This window comes from Haliotis rufescens, unplaced genomic scaffold (genome assembly GCF_023055435.1).
Source record: "Haliotis rufescens isolate VD_foot unplaced genomic scaffold, xgHalRufe1.0.p SCAF_16, whole genome shotgun sequence".
NCBI classification, from domain to species: domain Eukaryota; kingdom Metazoa; phylum Mollusca; class Gastropoda; order Lepetellida; family Haliotidae; genus Haliotis; species Haliotis rufescens.
The window spans coordinates 31,419,795-31,444,823 of record NW_025963846.1 but is presented as its reverse complement, the minus strand read 5'-3'; the positions used below and the strand labels follow the sequence as shown (position 1 = coordinate 31,444,823).

At 43.3% G+C, this 25,029-nt stretch overlaps 1 protein-coding gene across 4 annotated transcripts in view; it reads right to left on the bottom strand.

Annotated features, from left to right (window-relative positions):
- Positions 1-1,552: 1,552 nt before the first annotated feature.
- The window catches only part of LOC124113482, a 58,763-nt gene continuing 35,286 nt past the window's right edge, over positions 1,553-25,029 (bottom strand). For 2 of the 4 annotated variants that reach the window (XM_048397119.1, XM_048397120.1), the window contains exons 2-6: positions 18,027-18,228; positions 10,074-10,214; positions 8,966-9,136; positions 6,860-6,934; positions 1,553-5,256 (exon numbers count right to left, since the gene is read on the bottom strand). In XM_048397119.1, coding sequence (XP_048253076.1) covers positions 5,005-5,256; positions 6,860-6,934; positions 8,966-9,136; positions 10,074-10,214; positions 18,027-18,200 — 813 coding nt within the window. In that variant the 5' untranslated portion in view covers positions 18,201-18,228 and the 3' untranslated portion in view covers positions 1,553-5,004. Of the gene's footprint in view, positions 5,257-6,859; positions 6,935-8,965; positions 9,137-10,073; positions 10,215-18,026; positions 18,487-25,029 lie in introns of those variants that run through there. The other 2 variants (XM_048397121.1, XM_048397118.1) reach the window with 2 other exon arrangements.

The following is a 25,029-nucleotide window of genomic DNA, read 5'->3' as shown; positions in this document are numbered from 1 at the left end:
CCGCTGTTACTACAGTGCAGCTTCTGTTACTATAGTGTGGCTTCTTTTAATACAGTGTGGCTTCTGTTAATACAGTGTGGCTTCTGTTATTACAGTGCAGCTTCTGTTACTATAGTGTGGCTTCTGTTAATACAATGTGGCTTCTGTTACTACAGTGCAGCTTCTGTTACTATAGTGTGGCTTCTTTTAATACAGTGTGGCTTCTGTTAATACAATGTGGCTTCTGTTACTACAGTGCAGCTTCTGTTACTATAGTGTGGCTTCTGTTAATACAGTGTGGCTTCTGTTAATACAGTGGGGCTTGTTTCTACAGGTGGCCTCTGTTACTACAGTGTGACTTCTTTTACTACAGTTACAACCGTGTGGCTTCTGTTACTACAGTTACTACAGTGACTTCTGTTACTACAGTTATTACAGTCGCTTCTGTTACTACAGTTACTACAGTCGCTTCTGTTACAACATTTATTACCGTGTGGCTTCTGTAACTACAGTGTGGCTTCTGTTACTACTTCGACTAGTGTGGCTTTTGTTGCTACAGTTTCTACGGGTGGCGCCTGTTACTACAGTGTTTCTACTTTAACTACAGTTACTACAGTGGCTTTTACTACAGTTACTACAGTGTGGCATCAGTTGCTACAGTGTGGCTTCTGTTACTTCAGTGTGGTTTCTGTTACTACAGTAGGAGCGGTCGGGTAGCCTAGTGGTTAACGCGTTCGCTCGTCAAGCCGAAGACCCTGGTTCGATTCCCAACATAGGTACAATGTGTGAAGCCCATTTCTGGTGCCCCCCACCGTGATATTGCTGGAATATTGCTAAAAGTGGCATAAAACTATACTCACTCACTCACTTACTACAGTATGGCGTTTGTTACTACAGTTACTACAATGACTTCTGTTACTACAGTTACTACAATGACTTCTGTTACTACAGTTACTATACTGTGACTTCTGTTACTACAGTGTGGCTTCTGTTACTAGTGTGACATCTGTTACTAAAGTGTGGCTTCTGTTACTACAGGTGGCATCAGTTACTACAGTGTGGCTTGTTACTACAGTTACTACAGTGTGGCTTCTGTTCCTACAGATACTACAGGGGGGAACGGGTGGCCCAGTCGTCTAAGGCGCCACGATTCGCTGTGCAGAGTTGCGCCCCTTGGGCATGCCATTAACCTGATTGTGGGTTCGAATCCTGGTTCGCCCCGATTATGTTTCTAGGTTTGTCAGCACCATACCCGTGCTCATGGGTTTCACCGAAGTGGTAAACGTCTGAGACCTGCATCACTTCGGGCTTTTCTCCCACATTAAGCTGACACGCCTTGATATTACTGGAATACTGTTAAAAGCAGCGTTAAACCCAACTCACTCACTCGTTCTGTTACTACAGTTACTACAGGGTGGCTTCTGTTACTACAGGGTGGCTTCTGTTACTACAGGGTGGTTTCTGTTACTACAGGTGGCTTCTGTTACTACAGGTGGCTTCTGTTAATACAGGGTGGCTTCTATAACTATTGGGCACACCACAATTCCAGCAAATATTTAAATACAAAGTGACAGCAGATCATTGAAATTTATTTAGAAAGTTGAACTTGAAATAAATATGTACAAATGTAAAACAAAATGTATCAACAAGACATGAGACATGGCACAGCGTGGTCGATGAAGGGTTCAGTTACAAATCAATGCTCATAGCATCAATCACTGGATTGTCTGGTCCGTCAGTGCCGCGCTAAACAACAAACAAATAAACAAATGATAGATCCGAGTAGGCATACAATAATTGACAGCGATGTTTGATCACAGGGCGCCCACACAGGGAAACGTCTATCTAAACGTGTCGAGAATGTGAGGCATCGAGGTACTTTAATTCCTATTTAAAGTGACCTCATATGAATACTTATCGGCTCGTTTTCCCGCATCAGCGACACTATCAATCATATGACACATACAGCGTGTCCACGCCATCCTGCGTCACATTGTTAACCCACTCAGACTGTCGCTGGTCGTGTGAGCGATGATGTGTTGTGGAGGTCCACTGAGACGGAGTACATATATATGCTAACATGTTGCAAACACTGCATTCACAAAGAACTTTAAAACCTATTTAACCCAAATATCCAGGTTATGATGATGATGATGATGATGATGATGATGATGATGACCCTGGACACGTGACGTATTGTGGGCTTTGATCCCCACTGCTATCCTGCAGCAGTGTTCAACATGTAGTCGTATAAATGTGTCATTGTTGTCCATGCGTATGTCTCTGTCAGTAGATTGAATGGGTGGGGCATACGTTAAACTAAATTCTTTTGAGGACTTTCTGGCGATAGTTCAGTCAGTGAAATCACCTCCTTAACTGCCTGCGGCAAAACGATTTATAACAAATGCGGGCAATAAAAACGCACCGCGCTAACCCCTGCAGCCGTACTTGGCCTCGGTGTTTACATACCATGTCATTTCCAGGAAATGAGGAGTATTAGAAACTTCTCAGCCAGATAGAAGGAGAAAGTGGAGCACATCCTGTGACACACGCACGTGACCTAGGCATGTACTCTCTGAACGAGAACAAAGTGATAACGAAAACGATTTCGTCATGCACACCCTGTATTTCCGCGTCTCCGCGTCGCTATGTTCTGCCATCTTGAATCATGATAAATATTCCAACGCGTTGAAACGTATGTGTGAATTACTATTATAAAGACATTGACAGTTTGTGTGTTGGTACATGGTATTCCTCTACCCTGCGTCGAATCCACACTGTCATGGCTAAATTCACCGCCATGACAGGAGATTTTGTTTTTGACAAAGAATTGCGCGACTTTGCTGCACCAAGCAAAATGTCAGTGAAAAAGCTACCAGAAGTACTTGTGGATAGCATTACGAAAAACTGCCTTGTATATACTTATAGAGTAGATATAACACCCCCCCCCCCCCCAAGATGAAAGTAACATGTATGCTCGTGATATGCCCATCAGGTCCTACAACACGTTGTGTGGTTGCGATGTGCATAATGATATTGATTAAAGAAAATGATACAGATCAATATACACTTTGAAATATGGAAGATGTCTCATTGAGACGTCAGGTCGTACATGGTGACGTTGTGTATGAACGATTAACACTGTGGTGGCTGTCTACACACTCGCAGCAGTCTAACTTAAATACAACACACAAAGCGTATATATACATAGTGTGCTATAACAACATGAGTGAGGCATGTGCCATGATATGATATCTACATAACTAACACAGCCATTGGAAGCAAACAGTCTCACACACACGTGCACACACACACACGTGCACACACTACTACCCGTAAAGAGGGGAAGCGTTGGCTTCTAGAGGATGTGTATTAACACATGGAAGGTTTGTCAAACGAAACGTGGGGTTCACGAAAGAAAGGTTCTAACTAATAATGCTTTTGTGTGACAAGAATTACTTTTGTGTACAAGACTTACTTTTGTGTGACATGACATACTATTGTGTAACAAGACCTTACTTTTGTGTGAAAAGACTTACTTTTGTGTGACAAGACATACTTTTGTGTAAGAAGACTTACTTTTATGTAAAAAGACTTACTTTTGTGTGACAAGACTTTACTTTTGTGTAAAAAGACGTACGTTTGTGTAACAAGACTTTACTTTTGTGTAAAAAGACTTACGTTTGTGTAACAAGACTTACTTTTGTGTAACAAGACTTACTTTTGTGTAAAAAGACTTACTTTTGTGTAACAAGACCTTACGTTCGTCTGACAAGACCTTACCTTTGTGTAACAAGACTTACTTTTGCGTCAAGGGAATGTGGTAAAATAGGGTTTTGCAGTATCTTGTACAAGGTATTAGGAAGGCTGTTACAAGAACGTGACAGAGTTTTCCTATATCACATACGTGCTCTGATGTGGTGTGTACAGACGACAACAGCATGTGCAGACGACAACAGCATGTACAGATCAAAGAAAGTACCCTACTTGACGCTAGGATTTCACGACATGTGAACATCGCACGTTATGCTCGTATTTCATTTCAAGATTCCGACAGTTTGAAGCCAACGCTTCTATTCACATTGAGGTCTGCGTGTCTGCCACCCGACTCCTCAGTCTTTGGTATACATATATACACATGGTTATGATATTTACAGTGATGTCATTTAATGTGGCACGTCTTCATCGAGTCTAATTTTACTGAGCTATGGAGATATAATCTAGAGCTGGGGGAAGGACATCAGTAGATTCACCAACAAGGAACACTAGAGCAATGGAATGGTAAATCGAATTCGGCGACCATATTGCATTATGAATTTAACCTACAACGAGTTAATGGAGCTGGCATCATCGATATCGATTGATCAGGGAGAGACAGTACCTCACGGGGAGGGAAAAGTACACACGGGGAGGGAGAGTACCTAACGGTAAGAGACAGTACACACGGGGAGAGACAGCGAGTACCTCATGGAGAGAGAGTACACACGGGGAGAGACAGTACCTCACCGAGAGAGACAGAGAGTACACACGGGGAGGGAGAGTACACACGGGGAGAGACAGCGAGTACCTCACGGAAAGAGACAGAGAGTATCTCACGGAGAGAGATAGAGAGTATTGCTGCCCAGGACGGGCCACACGGGGAAGTCATTCTGTAATAATTTGATCAGGTAACCTGATTACTCACAGCCTGGCATTGACAACATTACCACAGCTGAAACAGACTACTTAACTTATGTGTCATGTGGCGACAAATGGTAACAACCGTTTAAAAGTTTGACAATGAAAGCTCCGAAAACCGGGGTACAACGGAAAACATGGTCGAATCATCCGTACTTTCAGACAAGCGGACATTCAGCTGTCGTGCCCACAATAGTTCTGGCGGAGTCATCCATTATGTAATAATGGAGATAGAGTTGACGAGCTTTTACAGTCAAACACCGATGTGGGTGCTGTGTCAGCTGGTCTACGTTTTTGTCCCTTTGGGGCGCCCTTCCTAGAAGGTCGGGGCGTCTCGGGGCGGCCTTCCTAGAAGGTCGGGGCGTCTCGGGGCGGCTCCAGGACCCGCAGGGCGTACGTCAGCGAGGACTCCGTGTCCTGCAGGTGTAAGAAGGCTGCGTACAGGATCGCCACACTCGCCTGGTTCCGCTTCCGGTAGGACATCGTCCGGGACGCGTCCATTTCATCTACCTCCGTCACATCACCGTCGTGGTAGTCGTTATCAGAGTCAAGCTCCATTTTCTTCATCTTTCTTTCGTCTGCATTCATTTTCCGGATGAGCTAAAATGAAGATGGAGAGTGGGTTATACATATTCAGAGGTTAGGGTGTAGGGCGCAAAAGGGTTTCTGCAACTACAATGTACGTCGTTGTCTCAAAGACCGAAAACAAACTGTAATAGTTTTGAAATTCTTATATTTTAACGCAAAGTCAGCACTATTTGATGGTAAATTTAATGAGCAACGTGACACGCTATCTTCCAAGTCACGGAACCTGATCGCCCGACAAGAAGTGGAGTGCAGGGGGTTTATTGTAATTTGTAGGGGCGGTCGGGTAGCCTAGTGGTTAAAGCGTTCGCTCGTCACACCGAAGACCCGGGTTTGATTCCGACATTGGTACAATGTGTGAGGTTCATTTCTTGTGTCCCCCGCCGTGATATTGCTGGAATATTGCTAAAAGCGGCGTAAAACCATACTCACTCACTGTAATTTGTGACGTAGATGAGGAGGATCTAGATAACGATAATGGCGATGCACAGTTCATGTCAGTTGCTTGACCGATCTCTAACCACAAAGACGAATACCCTTTCTTTGTTTATTTGTTGTTTAACGCCGCACTCAGCAATATTCAAGCTACAAGACGGCGGTCTGTAAATAATCGAGTCTGGACCAGACAATCCAGTGACCGCCATCATGAGCATCGATCCACGCTATTGGGATACGATAAAATGCATCAACCCGATCCCGTTAGTCGCCCCTTACGTCAAGCATAGTCGCCTTTTACGGCAAGCGTGGGTTGCTGAAGACCTGTTCTATCCCGGATCTTCACGGGTACTGAGGCAGGGGAACAGGGTCCACTAAACAACCCAAACCTCTGCTATACAAGTTCCATGTGCATGTAGGAGAGTTGGCAATTTGAATCTTTAAACGTATTAAAATGAGATCTTTTACTTTCCTATACACCTCGATTCAGAAATTTGATTTCAACAAATGAAAACCTACACAGAACACAAACATACCCTCGATAATACAGCATGGCGCTCAGAAACGACCTCGTGTATAAAAATCGACAATATAAATATCGCTGCCTTTATTATGTTACATTCGGAATTGCCCGCTTATGTTTGTTTTCGTTATATAGAAATAAGATATGATGCTCTTGGTGATTCGCTCGCTCGTAACATCTACGAAACGTCATTACTAAAATTGTTTAGTTTTATTTATTGATTAAATAAAACGTAAATAGAAGCATTTTACTGAATATCATTAACAAGGTATTGGTAGTATATATCTATTGTAGATATTAAAACAATATGCAACGTGTGATGATCATTTGTCATATCTGATGTGCTATTTTGAACTTTCTTGTCGTTTTGCACGAATTCAATATATTAAATATATGGTATGCCAGCTGTGTAAAGCTATCATAACAGGCATGGAAGTTGCGTTTCTCATGGCAACCACTGTGTATCATATCTAAGTTTGTATTTCGTGAGATCGGGTAGTGCCCTGTCTTCGGTTTGATTACCACAGGTTGAATCCGGTTGAATCTGCAAATGGGATAACCTCGGTTGAGTCAGCTCACTTAAACCGTAAAAATCAGACGCACCAACAAACAAACAACAAACCACAAGCTGTGTAATAATCAGAATTATCAAATACTTACCTCAGCCTTGAGACGCCGCTCTAGTTGCGATGGCTTCGCGATGTTAATGTCAGGCACGTGGAAGAAATCTGTCAGCTGAAAGAACGTCATCGTGTTTACTCAACATCACATCACAGTGTTATCGTAACATCACGTCATAGCATTAACGTAACATCACGCCACAGTGTTAACGTACCATCACGTCATAGCGTTAACGTAACATCACGTCACAGCGTTAACGTAACACCACGTCGCAGCGTTAACGTTACATCACGCCACAGTGTTAACGTAACATCACGTCACAGCGTTAACGTAACATCACGTCACAATGTTAACGCAACATCACGTCACAGCGTTAACGTAACATAACGACACATTGTTAACGTAACATCACGTCACAGCGTTAACGTAACATTACGTCACAGTGTTAACGTAACATCACATCACAGCGTTAACGTAACATTACGTCACAATGTTAACGCAACATCACGTCACAATGTTAACGTAACACCACGTCGCAGCGTTAACGTAACACCACGTCAAAGCGTCAACGTAACATCACGCCACAGTGTCAACGTAACATCACGTCACAGCGTTAACGTTACATCACGCCACAGTGTTAACGTAACATCACGTCACAGCGTGAACGTAACATTACGTCACAATGTTAACGCAACATCACATCACAGTGTTAACGTTACATCACCTCACAGCGTTAACGTAACATCACGCCACAGTGTTAACGTAACATTACGTCACAATGTTAACATAACATCACGTCACAGTGTTAACAACACCACGTCACAGCGTTAACGCAACACCAAGTCACAGCGTTAACGTAACATCACGTCACAGAGTTAACGTAGCATCACATCACAGCGTTAACGTAACATCATGGCACAGCGTTAACGTAACATTACGTCACAGCGTTAACATAACATCAAGTCACAGCGTTAACAACATCACCTCACAGCGTTACAACGTCACAATGTTAACGTAAGATCACGTCACAGTGTCAACGTAACACCACGTCAAAGCGTTAACGCAACACCAAGTCACAGAGTTAACGTAGCATCACATCACAGCATTAACGTAACATCATGGCACAGCGTTAACGTAACATCATGGCACAGCGTTAACGTAACATTACGTCAGCGTTAACATAACATCAAGTCACAGCGTTAACAACATCACCTCACAGCGTTACAACGTCACAATGTTAACGTAAGATCAAACCATACTCACTCACTTATTCATTTAGGATCTGTAATCGACTGGCGTAGCGGCATGCATTTCAGTGTTCATTGCATTGCGTGCACCAGTCACCGAGCTTAGGTTGAACTGAACACAATAAACCACCAACAGCCTCCCCCAAGGCCATATATTAGTTCTTATTCGAATCATGACCTCGAGTTTAGATGTAGCCTCTCTCAAGGAAAAGACCCTGTTCACCATGTCGGTCTTCGGGTAACTCCCATACGTTAACATAGGGAATGGAGCTTGTGCCTTGTGAGTCGCATCTTCCAGAGGCAGGGGCGTTAAATGGCGTTAAAGTCCAGTTCCCACCCTTGCCGACCTGGGCTGTATTTCCTGGCTCGTTCGTAGCGCTACCAGTGGTCGATACGAGTTATGTCCCTTCTATGACCAATCAGATTCCGTCTCTCATATCACTTGCATTTGCTTCAAACAAAATGGCGGCGCCCGGTCATGACAATCTGATCGATAATCAAGATCTTTTTTGTAATGAAACGGGTCTTACCTCGCGAAGTGCATCAACTCACTTGAGCACCTTGATTAAAAGACATGAAAATATTAGCAAACTATTGATCGACGCCCAGTTGACGATACACATCCCTTTTAATCTGTCGACCGAAATCTGCACGCTGAAATCATGTTTTTTCACGAACCGGATGTTTACTTCGTTACGCGATTTTGATTGGACTATGCATAGACTCGTTAGTCCAGCCAAAATGTAACTCCGTAATTCCAGCCTAGTTCGGCAAGGGAGGAAACTGGGCTTTTAACGTCAGGTAACGCCCTTGCCTCGGGGAGATGTGTTGGGTCGGGGACCAAACACTGTCCAGTTTAGTTGATTGAAATCAGAGAGGATTCCCAAACGTTACACACCTGCTGTAGGAGAGATCGCGAGATGTGCTTCACAGTGTGGGCAATGCCTTTCATCCGGGCACAGATGTACTCCGAGAGTTGGTCAGTGATGTTGTTGCAGCGGAAGTCTTCCTCGTAGGAGAGGACGCGGCTGAAGACTTCACACATCCTGTAGTCCTCTTTCAACAGACCCTGGGTAGAACAAAACACATACACTGTCGTAATTATATGTCGTATATAGGGTCGCGTGTCACATACAACTCCAAACTCCACTACCTATGGAAAGGCCAAAAATCATTTTGTCAATAATATCAAAAGATTTATAGCGAGTGAGTATGGTTTTACGCCGCTTTTAGCAATATTCCTGCAATATCACGGCGGGGGACACCAGAAATGGGCTTCACACATTGTACCCATGTCGGGAATCGAACCCGGGTCTTCGGCGTGACGAGCGAACGCTTTAACCACTAGGCTACCCGACCGCCCCAAAGATTTATAGTTAAATGAGTACAGAGATCGAACCCCCGACTTTCCGCTCTCGGAAAAAACGATCTGTCCGCTGGACCACAATGGCGGTGCCCTAGTGAGCTTTGTCCAGAAAGACATCTACAGGACGGCTATCAGTGTGAGATATGTAACACCGCATGCCCTAAATTGTGCCCTGAAAGGAGTGAGTGAATAAAGTTTTACGCTTTTGTTCCATTAATTTCAGGTGAGCTGAAATGGGGTTTAACGTCGCGTCCAAGCTTTATTAAGATTATTGCACTTATATAGCGACGTGCATGCACGTGTGTGTGGCTGCTTGTACTTGTCCGATGTATAGTGCTAGCCCACTCAGATACCATGCCGCAGTTTAACATGAATACCCCACTCAGACACAGTATACTGACTCAAGGCTGACCAGTCCTTGTTTTAGCCCCTTAATGCCGAGCGCCAGACAGGGTAACAACAAGTACCATCTTTTAACGGGAATCGAACCCCGGACCTTCCGCTCTCCGGTCGGACGCTCTACCACTAGACCACGGAGGCTGTCCATTAATTTCAGGAACTAGTGTACCAGGTCTCTGTCGTGGTATGCTTCCTGTTGGTATAACAGGGGAATCTCCGGTCTATGGTAACGTGTACCTACCTTGATGAAGAAAAAAGGCTTCTTTCCTTCCCGTTTCAACACCCCCTGACTCGGGAACTTTGACAAGTTGAGGGAGCGGTACAGCTCATTGGCCGACTCCAGCCTCCCACCCGACGTCACGTTCACCACCCCTGACCGGAACTGCGACAAAAAGAAGAACAATTTACATATCCAAGTGATTCACAATGGATATTTAGCCCCGGCAACGATGTTACTTTAAGGCTCTAGTGCGAAATATGCTCCATTGGAAGCGCCCGTAATATTTCTACCATCATCATCATCATCATCATCATCATCATCATCATCTTCATCATCATATCACCATCATCATCATCATCATCATCATCATCATCATCATCAACACCATCATCATCACCATCATCACCATCATCATCACCACCACCACCACCACCACCATCATCATCATCATCACCATCACCATCACCATCACTACACCACCACCACCACCATCATCATCATCATCATCATCACCACCACCATCACCACCACCATCACCACAACCACCACCACCATCACCATCATCATCACCATCACCACCACCACCACCACCACCATCATCATCACCATCACTACACCACCACCACCACCATCATCACCATCATCATCATCAACAACATCATCATCATCATCACATCTAGTGAGTGAGTGAGTGATTATTGTTTTACGCTGCATAATTTATTTAATTAGCTTTTCGTGGCCATCACGTTTAGACCCTCTTGCTGAAAGGTACCCCTAGGCGGGTTAACAGTTAGGATAGTCGCCCCCACCCCACCCACCACCCCCACCTTGTTGAGCGATTGATGGTGGATACAACGTATGTAAAATAATCCTACCACTGCATAATGTGTGCATGATACACATGTACACCACCACGGCGTGGTCCTGGGTTACAAGATCTCCCAGTGTGAACATCAGGCAACGGAGATCCAGGTGGACCGTCAGCAAAATCTAGGTACCATACCTAAACAAGGGATGCGAAGGTGCTTGTGCACTTCATCTCACAAATGTCAGATGTGCAGCAATATAAGAGCGTTGCCTACATTATTTTGCATTTGGAACTGTCCGTTTTTGTTCGTTTTCGAGATGCAGAGATCAGAGATGTTGGTGATTGGCTGATAAGGTTTACCTCAGTGCTGATTGGCTGATTAGAGCCAGAGCCCCTCGGACCTGTCATTGAAATATACCAATTCCCCTGAATCTTCTACAATTCCACTGAATAACTTTGCCTGTGGGGTAGATGTCACGTGATACTGCCACCACGGTGCTGGGTCTGTTTCATTACAACAGCACGCGGAGTGTTTCAAAAGTACTCTTTGCACCGAATGCACGACACCCAATCTGCACCGCCTCGCTGTTATCTGATAGCTCCTCTAGCGCTGCTTAATCCCCCCCGAACGCTGGGTCACGCAGCAGAGCCTGGTATTCCACGTGTCTGGCACGACGTTTCACTTCAGAAGATTTCAGAACGGTCACATTAAAGCAGTACGACATTAACTTGGGTGGAATCACATTAGTAACGTTTCATTGTCGTTCCATGCTGTTCTGAAAACGTCCAGTTTTTATTTTCTTGCCCAAAGCATTCAGTGGAACCATGATTTGGCAGATACTATATTATACCAGATACACAGCCCTGTAGTCCTGCTCCATGACTGTGGAATTTCTATTTTCTATTTTTTTTACTAAAAGCCTAGGCAAGTCTAGATCAAACTAACCAAACCTAGCTTGCTTGCTTTCACATTATGAAAACAGCGGAAGAGCCAAGGTTCTTTCGAAAATTTTTAAAATTATTTTAAAGACATGTTTTCATTGACTTATTGTTATAAAAACAACAGATGAGGAAAGGTTCTTTCGAATTTTTAAAAATTATTTTAAAGACATGTTTTCATTGACTTAGTGTTATGAAAACAGCAGATGAGGAAAGGTTCTTTTGAATTTTTAATAATTATTTCAAAGACATGTTTTCATTGACTTAGTGTTATGAAAACAACAGATGAGGAAAGGTTCTTTCGAAAAATTTTAAAATTATTTTAAAGACATGTTTTCATTGACTTAGTGTTAGTCTAATTATAACCGCCCCGGTTCCGCCCCTGATTCCTGGAAGTCAGTACACGTATGTGGAAATGGTACGGAGGATCTCAGTATCCCTATTAACGTCCAGTGGTTTTTATAGTTCATGTACGTAAGGAAGTAACTTCTGCGTTGTGGCATGATCGTCCAGTCGGCCTAAGGCGAGTGAGTGAGTGAGTATGTTTTTTGTGCCGCTTCTTAGTCGTCGGGGAACAGCTGGGAACATCCACAATGGGATTTACCCAATGTACCGGTTTGGGGAATCGAACTCGTCACTTTGGTGTGGCAAGCGAACACCTTCACCACAAGCCCCCCCCCCCCCCCCCCCCCCCCCCCCCCCCCCCTCCCCGCTATACTACAACGATGCTCTTTCACTAGCAGCTACACTTAATGGTGTGATGGTGTTTCCAGGTGATGAGTACGACAAAACGGAAGGAATACACAGCAGGTTCAGAAAATGTAATTAGAATAGAAACACAGTGTGTGTGTGTGTGTGTGTGATTGTGTGTGTGTGTGATTGTGTGTGTGTGTGTGTGTGTGTGTGTGTGTGTGCGCGTGCGTGCGTGTGTGCCTGCGTGTGCGCGCGCGTTCGATTCAACCAAACAAAATACTTGAATCTGTACTTTACTAAGAAAGTGGTATACCAAATATAACATTTACCACATTTCATCACTTTCTTAATGGCATTGTGTATTCATAGCTTTCGGCCATGGGGGTCGTGTCAATTAACACTTGTCAGAGGGGTACACTAAGTATGTGATCTAGACTACCAGTTGTCGAACTTTCATTTAGGTTAGATCGCTGACTTCGTGTGCCGGATGGGACTCAACCCCAAAAAGCACTTGCACCTGTACTTTACTAAGAAAGTGTTCTCCCAAATATAACATTTGTTGCAGTCTTTATGGCTAGGGATCCCTTTTCTTCCTAAGCTCTCCCTAATGACATCATTCTCATAGCTCGGTAGACAATCTTTTTTAAGCCTTTTTACGAATATTTCGCCCCTCACCAACAATTTCTCCCAAAATATTATTTTGTGAAAAAATGAAAAGAAATAACGAATTTAAATAAATATAAACAACTAAAAATAACTTAAAAGGCACCATTATACGATCATGTGTGTCAAACTGATTTTTAACGAAACGAGAGAGATTATTTTGACTCCATTGATGACTGCATGACCGTGACGTTATTCATGAACGCGAACAGACTCGAGACCCACTGAGAGAAACGACATGCGAACAATACACAGGAATAGCTGGGACTGCAAACGTCTCCGTGTACTCTGGTCTCTTGTCAGCCCGATACGCCAGGCGTTGTGCTGGACTTGCAGCTTTCAGTCAGTTTTGTGTCGGTCATGGTACAGCCGACTGATGGACTATTTATACAGCTGATCAGGCCCAGCCTAACGTACCGCAGGACGCTTCTGTGTGCACAGCACTGAGATAAGGTTGCCGCTGGACGAGATTTGGAGTCTAATTAGATACAGATGTCGACTTTCGTAAACAACTGTCAGGAAATGTTATGCGAAACTTTATGCATATAAAATAATAAGATATAAAATTGGCCGCGGAGTGGCGGGGCGACGGGGCGGCGAGGCGGCGAAGTGGCGAGGAGGCCGAGGGTTGCCAGGGCGGCAGCGAGGTCGAGGGGTGGCGGGGCGGCTGCGAGGCCGAGGGTTGCCAGGGCGGCAGCGAGGCCGAGGGGTGGCGGGGCGGCAGCGAGGCCGAGGGGTGGCGGGGCGGCTGCGAGGCCGAGGGGTGGCGGGGCGGCAGCGAGGTCGAGGGGTGGCGGGGCGGCTGCGAGGCCGAGGGGTGGCGGGGCGGCGGCGAGGCCGAGGGGTGGCGGGGCGGCTGCGAGGTCGAGGGGTGGCGGGGCGGCTGCGAGGCCGAGGGGTGGCGGGGCGGCAGCGAGGCCGAGGGGTGGCGGGGCGGCAGCGAGGCCGAGGGGTGGCGGGGCGGCTGCGAGGCCGAGGGGTGGCGGGGCGGCTGCGAGGCCGAGGGTTGCCAGGGCGGCAGCGAGGCCGAGGGGTGGCGGGGCGGGACCAATTTAACCACAAGCACATGACATAGCTGACTGTTGATACCCCGAACATTAAAGACACTCTTCATAATGCATTCACTCAACACTCTCTTCAAAATGCATTCACTCAACACTCTTCTTTATGCATTCACTCAACACTGTTTACATAATGATTCACTCAACACTCATTTCATTATGCATTCGCTCAACACTGTTTACATAATGCATTCACTCAACACTCTCTTCATAATGCATTCACTCAACACTCTTCTTTATGCATTCACTCAACACTGTTTACATAATGATTCACTCAACACTCATTTCATTATGCAGTCACTCTACACTCTTCATAATGCATTCACTCAACATCCTTCATAATGCAGTCACTCTACACTCTTCATAATGCATTCACTCTACACTCTTCATAATGCAGTCACTCTACACTCTTCATAATGCATTCACTCTACACTCTTCATAATGCAGTCACTCTACACTCTTCATAATGCATTCACTCAACACTCTTCATAATGCAGTCACTCTACACTCTTCATAATGCATTCACTCAACACTCTTCATAATGCATTCACTAAACATTGTTTTCATAATGCAGTCACTCAACACATAGAATAACACGTGTACCACCTACATTACCGGTGATATATAACACGTGTACCACCTACATTACCGGTGATATATAACACATGTAGCACCTACATTACTGGTGATATATAACACATGTAGCACCTACATTACTGGTGATATATAACACGTGTAACACCTACATTACCGGTGATTTATCATTTAACTTAAGCATTTATCCATGACATAAGCTTATGACATAAAAACATGTATGTCATACCCCAATGACATAAGTATGCAAATTAGATATGCAAATTAGATAACCGGAAGAGCGAGCAGTTTGATTTGAAACTATATATTATAAGTGAAGTTACACCAGAGATATAATCAGATTACACAGAATCGTTGTTGTTACCGTTATTAAAGTTTCAATTATTCTGCAAAAGTCTGTTCAAGTATTTTGTTTAAAATAATCCGAGGAACTTTTTTTCTCAGCGAATTGTTTATTTTGGTTTACATGGCTATGGAAAACAAGTATCACTACGCACGATCTATACGTAAGATTTCGACAAGTTGCTGATGTTAATGTTTCATGCAATTATTCCTTAATTTGGAAGCAAAAATGTGAAAATGATAAATAGAATTCATCACTCGTGTTTTTTTAATATGGGAAATATCAACCTCGTCCCGTTAATCGGTATTTGCCTCGCCAAAGGCTCGACAAATACCGATTAACTAAGACTCGGTTGATATTTCCCATATTAAAAAACACTCGTGATGAATCCTCTATATATAACACGTGTACCACCTACATTACCGGTGATATATAACACATGTAGCACCTACATTACCGGTGATATATAACACATGTAGCACCTACATTACCGGTGATAGGTAACACGTGTAACACCTACATTACTGGTTATATATAACACATGTAGCACCTACATTACTGGTGATATATAACACATGTAACACCTACATTACCGGTGATATATAACACGTGTAACACCTACATTACTGGTGATATATTACACATGTAGCACCTACATTACTGGTGATATATAACACATGTAACACCTACATTACCGGTGATATATAACACGTGTAGCACCTACATTACCGGTGATATATAACACGTGTAACACCTACATTACTGGTGATATATAACACATGTAACACTTACATTACCGGTGATATATAACACGTGTAACACCTACATTACCGGTGATATATAACACATGTAGCACCTACATTACTGGTGATATATAACACGTGTAACACCTACATTACTGGTGATATATAACACATGTAACACTTACATTACCGGTGATATATAACACGTGTAACACCTACATTACCGGTGATATATAACACATGTAGCACCTACATTACTGGTGATATATAACACGTGTAACACCATAGTATTTAACACGTGAAACAAAAACAACCTGTAGTATGACACGTGCAACACATTACCTGTACTATAACACTTGTAACACATGCCACTGTTGTAGAGCACGTGTAACACATACTGCTGTAGAATAACACGTTTACATACAACTCATAGTATTTAACACATACCACCTGTAGTATAACACTTGTAACACATACAACCTGTAGTATGACACTTGTAACACATGCCACCTGTAGTATAACACTTGTAACACATACCACCTGTAGTATAACACATGTAACACATACTACCTGTAGTATAACACGAATAACACATACTACCTGTAGTATCACACATGTAACACATACCACCTGTAGTATAACACGAATAACACATACCACCTGTAGTATAACACGAATAACACATACTACCTGTAGTATAACACGAGTAACACATACCACCTGTAGTATAACACGAATAACACATACCACCTGTAGTATAACACGTGTAACACATACCACCTGTAGTATAACACGTGTAACATATACTACCTGTAGTAAAACACTTGTAACACATACTACCTGTAGTATGACACTTGTAACACATACTACCTGTAGTATAACACGTGTAACATATACTACCTGTAGTATAACACATGTAACACATACTACCTGTAGTATAACACGAATAACACATACTACCTGTAGTATCACACATGTAACACATACCACCTGTAGTATAACACGAATAACACATACCACCTGTAGTATAACACGAATAACACATACCACCTGTAGTATAACACGAGTAACACATACCACCTGTAGTATAACACGAATAACACATACCACCTGTAGTATAACACGTGTAACACATACCACCTGTAGTATAACACGTGTAACATATACTACCTGTAGTAAAACACTTGTAACACATACTACCTGTAGTATGACACTTGTAACACATACTACCTGTAGTATAACACGTGTAACATATACTACCTGTAGTATAACACATGTAACACATACTACCTGTAGTATAACACGTGTAATACATTGTAATATTTCCACGGTTAATCACGGTACTGATGTAGTAGTGATGGTGTTTTCACATATGTGGAAGTAGTTGCTGCAAAATATATTAAAACTGTCGATGACGACGAATGGAGGAGTGGGTGTATGTGTGTGTGTGTGTGTGTGTGTGTGCCAAACCTGTGTGTCAGCTAGGTTGTTCAGCGTTTAATAATGTGTACCTACTTGAACACCACGACTTTTTACACACAAACACAACATAGTATCTGAGCACTGAATGTTTACAATTTCTATTGTTAGTCCCCAACAAAGTCCCTACTATGCAGTCCCTGTGTGGCTGATAACGTCATAGTGACAACAACTGTGCATTGCATTGCACAACAACTCGTCCGTCCGCTGCACACATATCAATATCATATTATTCTCCGCCCTTGACCCTATCCGGATTGGGGTATACTGAGACCAGATCCCATGCTTTTACTGCCACTATGTCGCCCCGCCACAATGTCACGTCCGCGGGCACCCTTGAGGCTCGGACGCCCCAGTGACTTCTGCTGGGACGACGGACGCCACCAATGCAGCAATGATTCGTTAAATTTGAATCTGAACTTCGTTGATCAAAACAATTTGACCAAGATCGGCACCGTCATGGGTCTCAACGACTCTTCTAGTTGTCATGGTAACTACGTATTACAAAATAAACATGACATCAGCGGGTTAAAATAAACTTATGGCGCCACGGTAGAAGCATGATACGGACAATCACACGATCAGGTGTAGCGTCGCCCACAACGTAACTCTGGACATTTTAGCTATCGTCACAATCAGATATATACTCACATAGTCCAGCAGAAGCTCTTTGATGTTGTGGTGAGCGTGTTCTGTCCGTGGAATGAGGTGGCTCGAGGCGGTCTTCCAGAACACGAAGAAGTGACGTCCGGCCGGCACCGGCACGAGCAGAACCACGGCACATGATGCCAAGATGAGGTACAGTCCTAGCACAACCTCCTTCATACTCTCTGGTAACTGTGTTATCAGCCCGCTGTAGGAAATAAAGCAAGTGTTACAAGCGTTGTAGAGTGTAGCGTTAGGGGCAGACTGAGCTGTCACGCTTGTCAAACAACAACGGCACAAAGCAGGACCTCAGACGTTCAGTCGTAAGGAGAGCTTATATAATCCGGCCCTGGGCTTTCTCAAATCTATTCTTAGCGGGGAAGGCCCTTACTGGATCCCACGTGGTCTGATTTCATCGGTGTAGGGGATTTCCCTTTTTATGCCTGCGGCTCTTGCGCTTGCTCCGGACATATTCTCATGGCAAATGTGAGAAACGAGAATAGCAACAATAGCTGATGCGTAGTTACCGCTTCCCACGTATTAGTCAGTGTCTTGTGCTGTACATCTCTATTGCTGAATCTGAGTAATTGGGGAATAAGGGAGTCAAAGTGAATGATGGAGTTTTGGGGAATAAGGGAGTTATAAGGGACTAAGGGAGTTCATTAAGGGAATAACAGTTATAATGGAATAAGAGAATTATCAGGGGAATAAGAGAGTTATGGGAGAATAAGGGTGTTAATAGGGGAATAAGGGAGTTATAGGGGAACAAGGGAGTTATAGGGGAGTAAGGGAGTTATTGAGGGAATAAGGGAGTTTATAGGGGAACAAGGGAGTTATAGGGGAGTAAGGGAGTTATTGAGGGAATAACAGTTATAATGAAATAAAAGAATTATTAGGGGAATAAGAGAGTTTATAGGAGAATAAGGGTGTTAATAAGGGAATATGGGAGTTATATGGGAATAAGGAAGTTATATGGTACTAACAGAGTTATAGGGGAATAAGGGGGTTTATAGGGGAATATGGGAGTTATATGGGAATAAGGAAGTTATTTGGGAATAAAAGAGTTATAGGGAATAAAGGATTCATTAAGGGAATAGGGGAGTTGTAGGGGAATAAGGGAATTATAGGGGAACAAGGGAGTTATTAAGGGAATAAGGGAGTTATTAAGGGAATAAGATTGTTGTAGGGGAATAATGGAGTTATAGGCGAATAAGGGAGACATCTGGGAATGATGACATTCTACGCCCTATACCAAAGAACAGAAAAGAATGAGAAACAAAGGCTGGCTCATTCTGTGATATCCTATTTACAATTAATAAACCTCCACTAATTAAGCCACCAAACATCCATGGTTCGATAGTGAATGTACTGAAGCAAGACGACTCATGGAGGAAGCTTATGTCTCTTACAAGTTTACTTCCTGCACTCATGCTCACAGTACACAGACCTCAGGGGCAATCTCACGGCACTGTTCGAAATAGGCAACCCACCCAGACTGATAAAGACAACCTAAAATATATCATGAACCACCAAGAGAATGGTCAGGTCTTGTTGCCAGGACTGTATTTCCCATGTGTCAGCTGAGACCAACGTAAAGCCCAAATTGGATGAGTCTGTATATGCCACAAATCTCTGCACAAGAATAATCACATACCTTTATCTCCCAAATATACCACGATGGACGTCGCCAATAACTTTAAAAACTTGTAAAAATATATGTATTGTTATATATCATGTTCTCATCTCTACACCACACAAATACTCTCTGTTTGTACCAGGCCCTAAGTGGTACAAGAACATATTCTTGTTCTTGAACATTTTAGAAATATTGACAACACCAATGAAGTTGCAGGCGACACTTTTACAGATGATAATTTAACTGTTAAAGTAACAGGACGCAGCCTGGTGATTGAAGCGTCAGCTTGTCACCCCGCGGCCTAAAATTCTATTCATCCTGACTCACTTTTCTCCTGGCACCCTATTTGTCCTGACCCACTTTTCTCCTGGCACCCTATTTGTCCTGACGCTCTTTTCATCCTGGCGCCCTATTTGTCCTGACGCTCTTTTCATCCTGGCGCCCTATTTGTCCTGACGCTCTTTTCATCCTGGCGCCCTATTCATCCTGGCGCCCTATTTATCCTGACGCTCTTTTCATCCTGGCACTCTATTTGTCCTGACGCTCTTTTCATCCTGGCGCCCTATTTGTCCTTGCGCTCTTTTCATCCTGGCGCCCTATTTGTCCTGACGCTCTATTCATCCTGGCGCCCTATTTGTCCTGACGCTCTATTCATCCTGGCGCCCTATTTGTCCTGACGCTCTATTCATCCTGGCGCCCTATTTGTCCTTACGCTCTTTTCATCCTGGCGCCCTATTTGTCCTGACGCTCTTTTCATCCTGGCGCCCTATTTGTCCTGACGCTCTTTTCATCCTGGCGCCCTATTCATCCTGGCGCCCTATTTGTTCTGAAATTCTATTCATCCTGGCGCCCTATTGGTCCAGAAGCTCTATTCATCCTGGGGCTCTATTCATCCTGACTTTCTATTCATTCTGACGCTCTATTTACCATGACGCTTTATTTATCCTGATGCCATATTCATCCTGGTGCTCTATTCATCCTGACGCTCTATTCATCCTGACGCTTTATTTGCCCTGGCGCTCTATTTCTCCTGGCGCTCTATTTGTCCTGAAGCTCTATTGATCCTGAGTGAGTGAGTGATTGAGTATGGTTTTACGCCGCTTTTAGCAATATTCCTGCAATGGGCTTCACACATTGTACCCATGTCGGGAATCGAACCCGGGTCTTTGGCGTGACGAGCGAACTATTGATCCTGACGCTCTATTTGTCCCGAAGCTCTATTTATCCTGGAGCCCTATTTGTCCCGAAGCTCTATTAATCCTGGCGCTCTATTGTTCATGAGGCTCTATTAATCCTTGGGCTCTATTCATCATGACGCTCCATTTGTCCTGACGCTCTATTCATCCTGGGGCTCTATTCGTCCTGACGCTCTATTTACCACGACGCTCTATTTACCATGACGCTTTATTAATCCTGACGCCATATTCACCCTGGTGCTCTATTCATCCTGCGTTCTATTGGTCCTGAAGCTCTATTTGTCATGATGTGCTAGTCATCCTGGCGCTCTATTTGTCCTGACGCTCTATTCACAGCAACGTATCTGTCTGAAATTAGCATGGCCTAAAGTATCAACTGTGCGTTAAAGCTCCAATTCATGAATATAAAGTTTTAAAAATAACATGTTTAGGAGTTCATTTTCGCTTTCAAAAAGTTTTGTCAAAAATGAAAAACAACATCTGTAATGACTTTTGAAAATAGGATAGCCACATCTAGACTAACTTCAAGTCTCTGAAATGAACATATTTTACAGAAAAAAACAGTTGTTAAATTATAGTTATAAAATATGATGAAAAGAAGCCCAGAGACTTTCTTCATTTTCCTGCAGTAATCTAGACTTGCCAAACATCACAGACTTGCACAGGCTGTATTGGATATATTTGTTTCAGGGTCTGTATCACAGACTAATACTGCAGTAATCTAGACTTGCCAAACATAATAGACTTGCATGGGCTGTATTGGATATATTTGTTTCAGGGTCTGTATGACAGACTAAGCCATATCATGGTATGTTGAGGTTGTCATCTGTGTCTGCATACACTAGTTCACGATGGCAGTCATGATGTATTACTTCCTAAACCATGATTTCAGCATCGTTTCACCACATCCCGTCCGCATCATGAGTAATGTGGCGTGGCGAAACTTACGAGAATGATTTGCAATATGATGACGATGTGATTCCTCCTTCGTAATGACAAAAAAAAAATTCCACATGAAGTAGATGCTATATGTAGATACTTACATCTTCCTCATGACCATGTGTAATTGTTCTCTGCATAAATACCCCGGCGAGTACCGGACAATGTCATATTCCTGTTTGATGTCAATGACGTGTTCCGTTGTTTTGCCAGCGTCATAGGTGTACCTATTATTTATCTTTCCTGTGTTCTTCCCCATTGTAAAAATGTACATGAATCTAAAATAAAAAATAGCTCCAAAAAATTCCTGTTTGAAATATGAAAGAAAAACTTAAAGTAAAAAATCCCGAAAACTAACGCAACGCACTACATTACATCTAATGTTTAAAAGAAAACTCAGGTTTTACGCGAGCGAGTTCATTTGGCGCTCTACAAGTACGTCTGGGTGAACAAATTAATTTTATTAAGTCTGTTCATTCCGGAACGATCCGGTTTCATAACACAGATGTTATCGACAGAAGACGCGTGTAGATTAGAAAATCTACTTGGATTTCCCAAACGAAATCGGCATCTCTGCAAACAGGTTCTTGCCATACTGTCAGACACCTCTCACGTGCTTAAATAATAAACATATACATATAAGCACGTGAAATACAAATAAACAACAAATATAATAATCGGTCAACTATCCCAGTCACGTGTCCCGCTCCACTTGCACAAGTTCACAAGAATGGGTGAGTGAGTGAGTTGGGTTTAACCCAATTTTAACATTATTCCAGTTATATGCAGATCTCAGACGTTTACCACTTCGGTGAGACCCACGAACACGGGTATGGTGCTGACAAACCTAGACACAAATTCGGGGCGAATCGGGATTCGAACCCAAAATCATAGGTTTCTGGCGTGCCCAAGGGACGCAACTCTGCACAGCGAATTGCGGCGCCTTGACGACTGGGCCACCCGTGCCCCCCAACTTCACAAGAGAATTGTAGCCGAGTGGTTCAAGTATTCGCTTGTCACGTCAAAGACTCAGGTGCGATCCCGTCAATAAAATACTGTCAGCCAACTTAAGTCAACGAAAGAGATCTACACACAGAAGTGTGAAAAGCTATCTTTGAAAAATATGTTACTTTCTTGACACAGGGTCACGTGTAAATGTGACAATGACATATCCCCCCCGAAGGTAATTGGGAAACCGAGAGGCATTTCCGGTTGCTTTGACATGAGTGACCTACTTTAGGTCTTGCTATCTCTGTCTACCCTCGGTGTTCACTCGATGACACACGTCTATATTACCGGCTTTCACGCAGTCTACAATAACCGCAGTTGGGCGGCTCAAGTCAACATGAGCACCGCAGTCAAGTACAAGTCTAAATTTAAAGGTGCACGTTGAGATATTTTCTGAGGTTGCTCCTGAGATAATTGTGAATATTCTGATGAACGTATTCGTAAACACATTCAAATGTGTTTTTAATGTGTTTTATTCAAAATATATATACTAAAATATTATTTAATGGGTCTGCCAACATGACAAGACATGAGTTATAAGCTCAGGAAATTAGGTACCAGACCATGGGAGTTAATAGCTGTAACGAACAACTCGGTCGTGTTCCTGACTGCACTGGCGATGCGAAATATTTATGATATTTAGATACAGATTCGTACAATGGCAAAATTGTTCCAAATGTTACAGACCGCCCCCATGGTCTAGTGCTAGAGCGTCCGCCTGGAGAGCGGAAGGCCCGGGGCTCGACTCTCGGCAGTGTCATACCAAAAGACGTTAACAGATAGTACTTGTACAGTAAACTACGTTTATAACGAACTCAAAGGGACTACTAATTTTAGTTCGTTATAACCGTAGTTCGTTATAAGCATATATACAGCATTACTACAGCAAATAGTCGGGACAAAAAAGTAAGTTCGTTATATCCGTCAGTTCGTTATAAGCGTGTTCGTTTTAACCGTAGTCTACTGTAGTTACCCTGCCACCTCACTTCACCTCACCTCACCTCACCTCACCTCACCTCACCTCACCTCACCTCACCTCTATTTGTGTATGTCCACATTATTGCCTCTGTTCAGTAATGGAATTTTTTTGCAATAAATACATGTACAGTAAACTACGGTTATAACGAACTCAAAGGGAATACTATTTGTAGTTCGTTATAACCGTAGTTTGTTATAAGCATATATACAGCATAACTACAGCAAAAAGTCGGGACTAATAAGTAAGTTCGTTATATCCGTCAGTTCGTTATAAGCGTGTTCGTTTTAACCGTAGTCTACTGTAGTTACCCTGCCACCTCACCTCACCTCACCTCACCTCACCTCACCTCACCTCACCTCACCTCACCTCACCTCTAAATGTTACATGCATGCACGTCAAATGTGTATGTCCATATAATTGCCTCTGTCCCGTGATGGAATCTATTTTGCAATAAATACATGTATATCTTATCTTATTTATCCGTGTTTGCTTGACCCTAGTGCCGAAGTGTCACAGTTAAGAGTTATTGTGTTAAGCAAACGAAACGCAGTCAAAAACAGCACTGGTATTGTCTCACACCTTTAACTGCTGACGTAACGATCTGCCCAACCAAGATTACATCCCTTGCGCGCCGGCTGCTGGAGCTGTCGATCTAGGATGCGGTCACAGTGACCTCGGGGGATTTCCCAAGTCCACGGAAGCCGGATTCTCGAGGAGACTACTGCTTTCAGTTATAGGGCAGTCCCCGTTTCACTTCTTGTGTTTTTGACACTTGGACGGGGGCCAGGGCGTTTTTAGGATAATATATATACAAACGACAAAACCCTTCCCATATGGATTCAAAGAGTCGATTGTACGATTCCGAACATATCAGGAACATGTCTGCCGTCTGTATATTACCACTGTACACATGAAGTTATTCTCCTAAACATGTCACCCTGTTTCATTATGTTTTATCTATTCGCATGCCAGCTACCCGTACACCCGGGGCATCTGCCGCTCCCTCACTTTATGCTAGGTGCACGTGCACCTACTGCCTGCATATACAAGTAAAAAGAGCAAAAAATCTGTCTGAAATTAGCACGGCCTAATTAATGAATATAAAGTTTTAAAAATAACATGACTACGAGTTCGTTTTCGCTTTCAAAAAGTTCAAGCCAAAATAAAAAACAATATTTAATGACTTTAGAAAATAGAATGGCCACACCATGCAGTGTTCTGTTGTTACAGGGTATCTTCAGGTTGTCATCT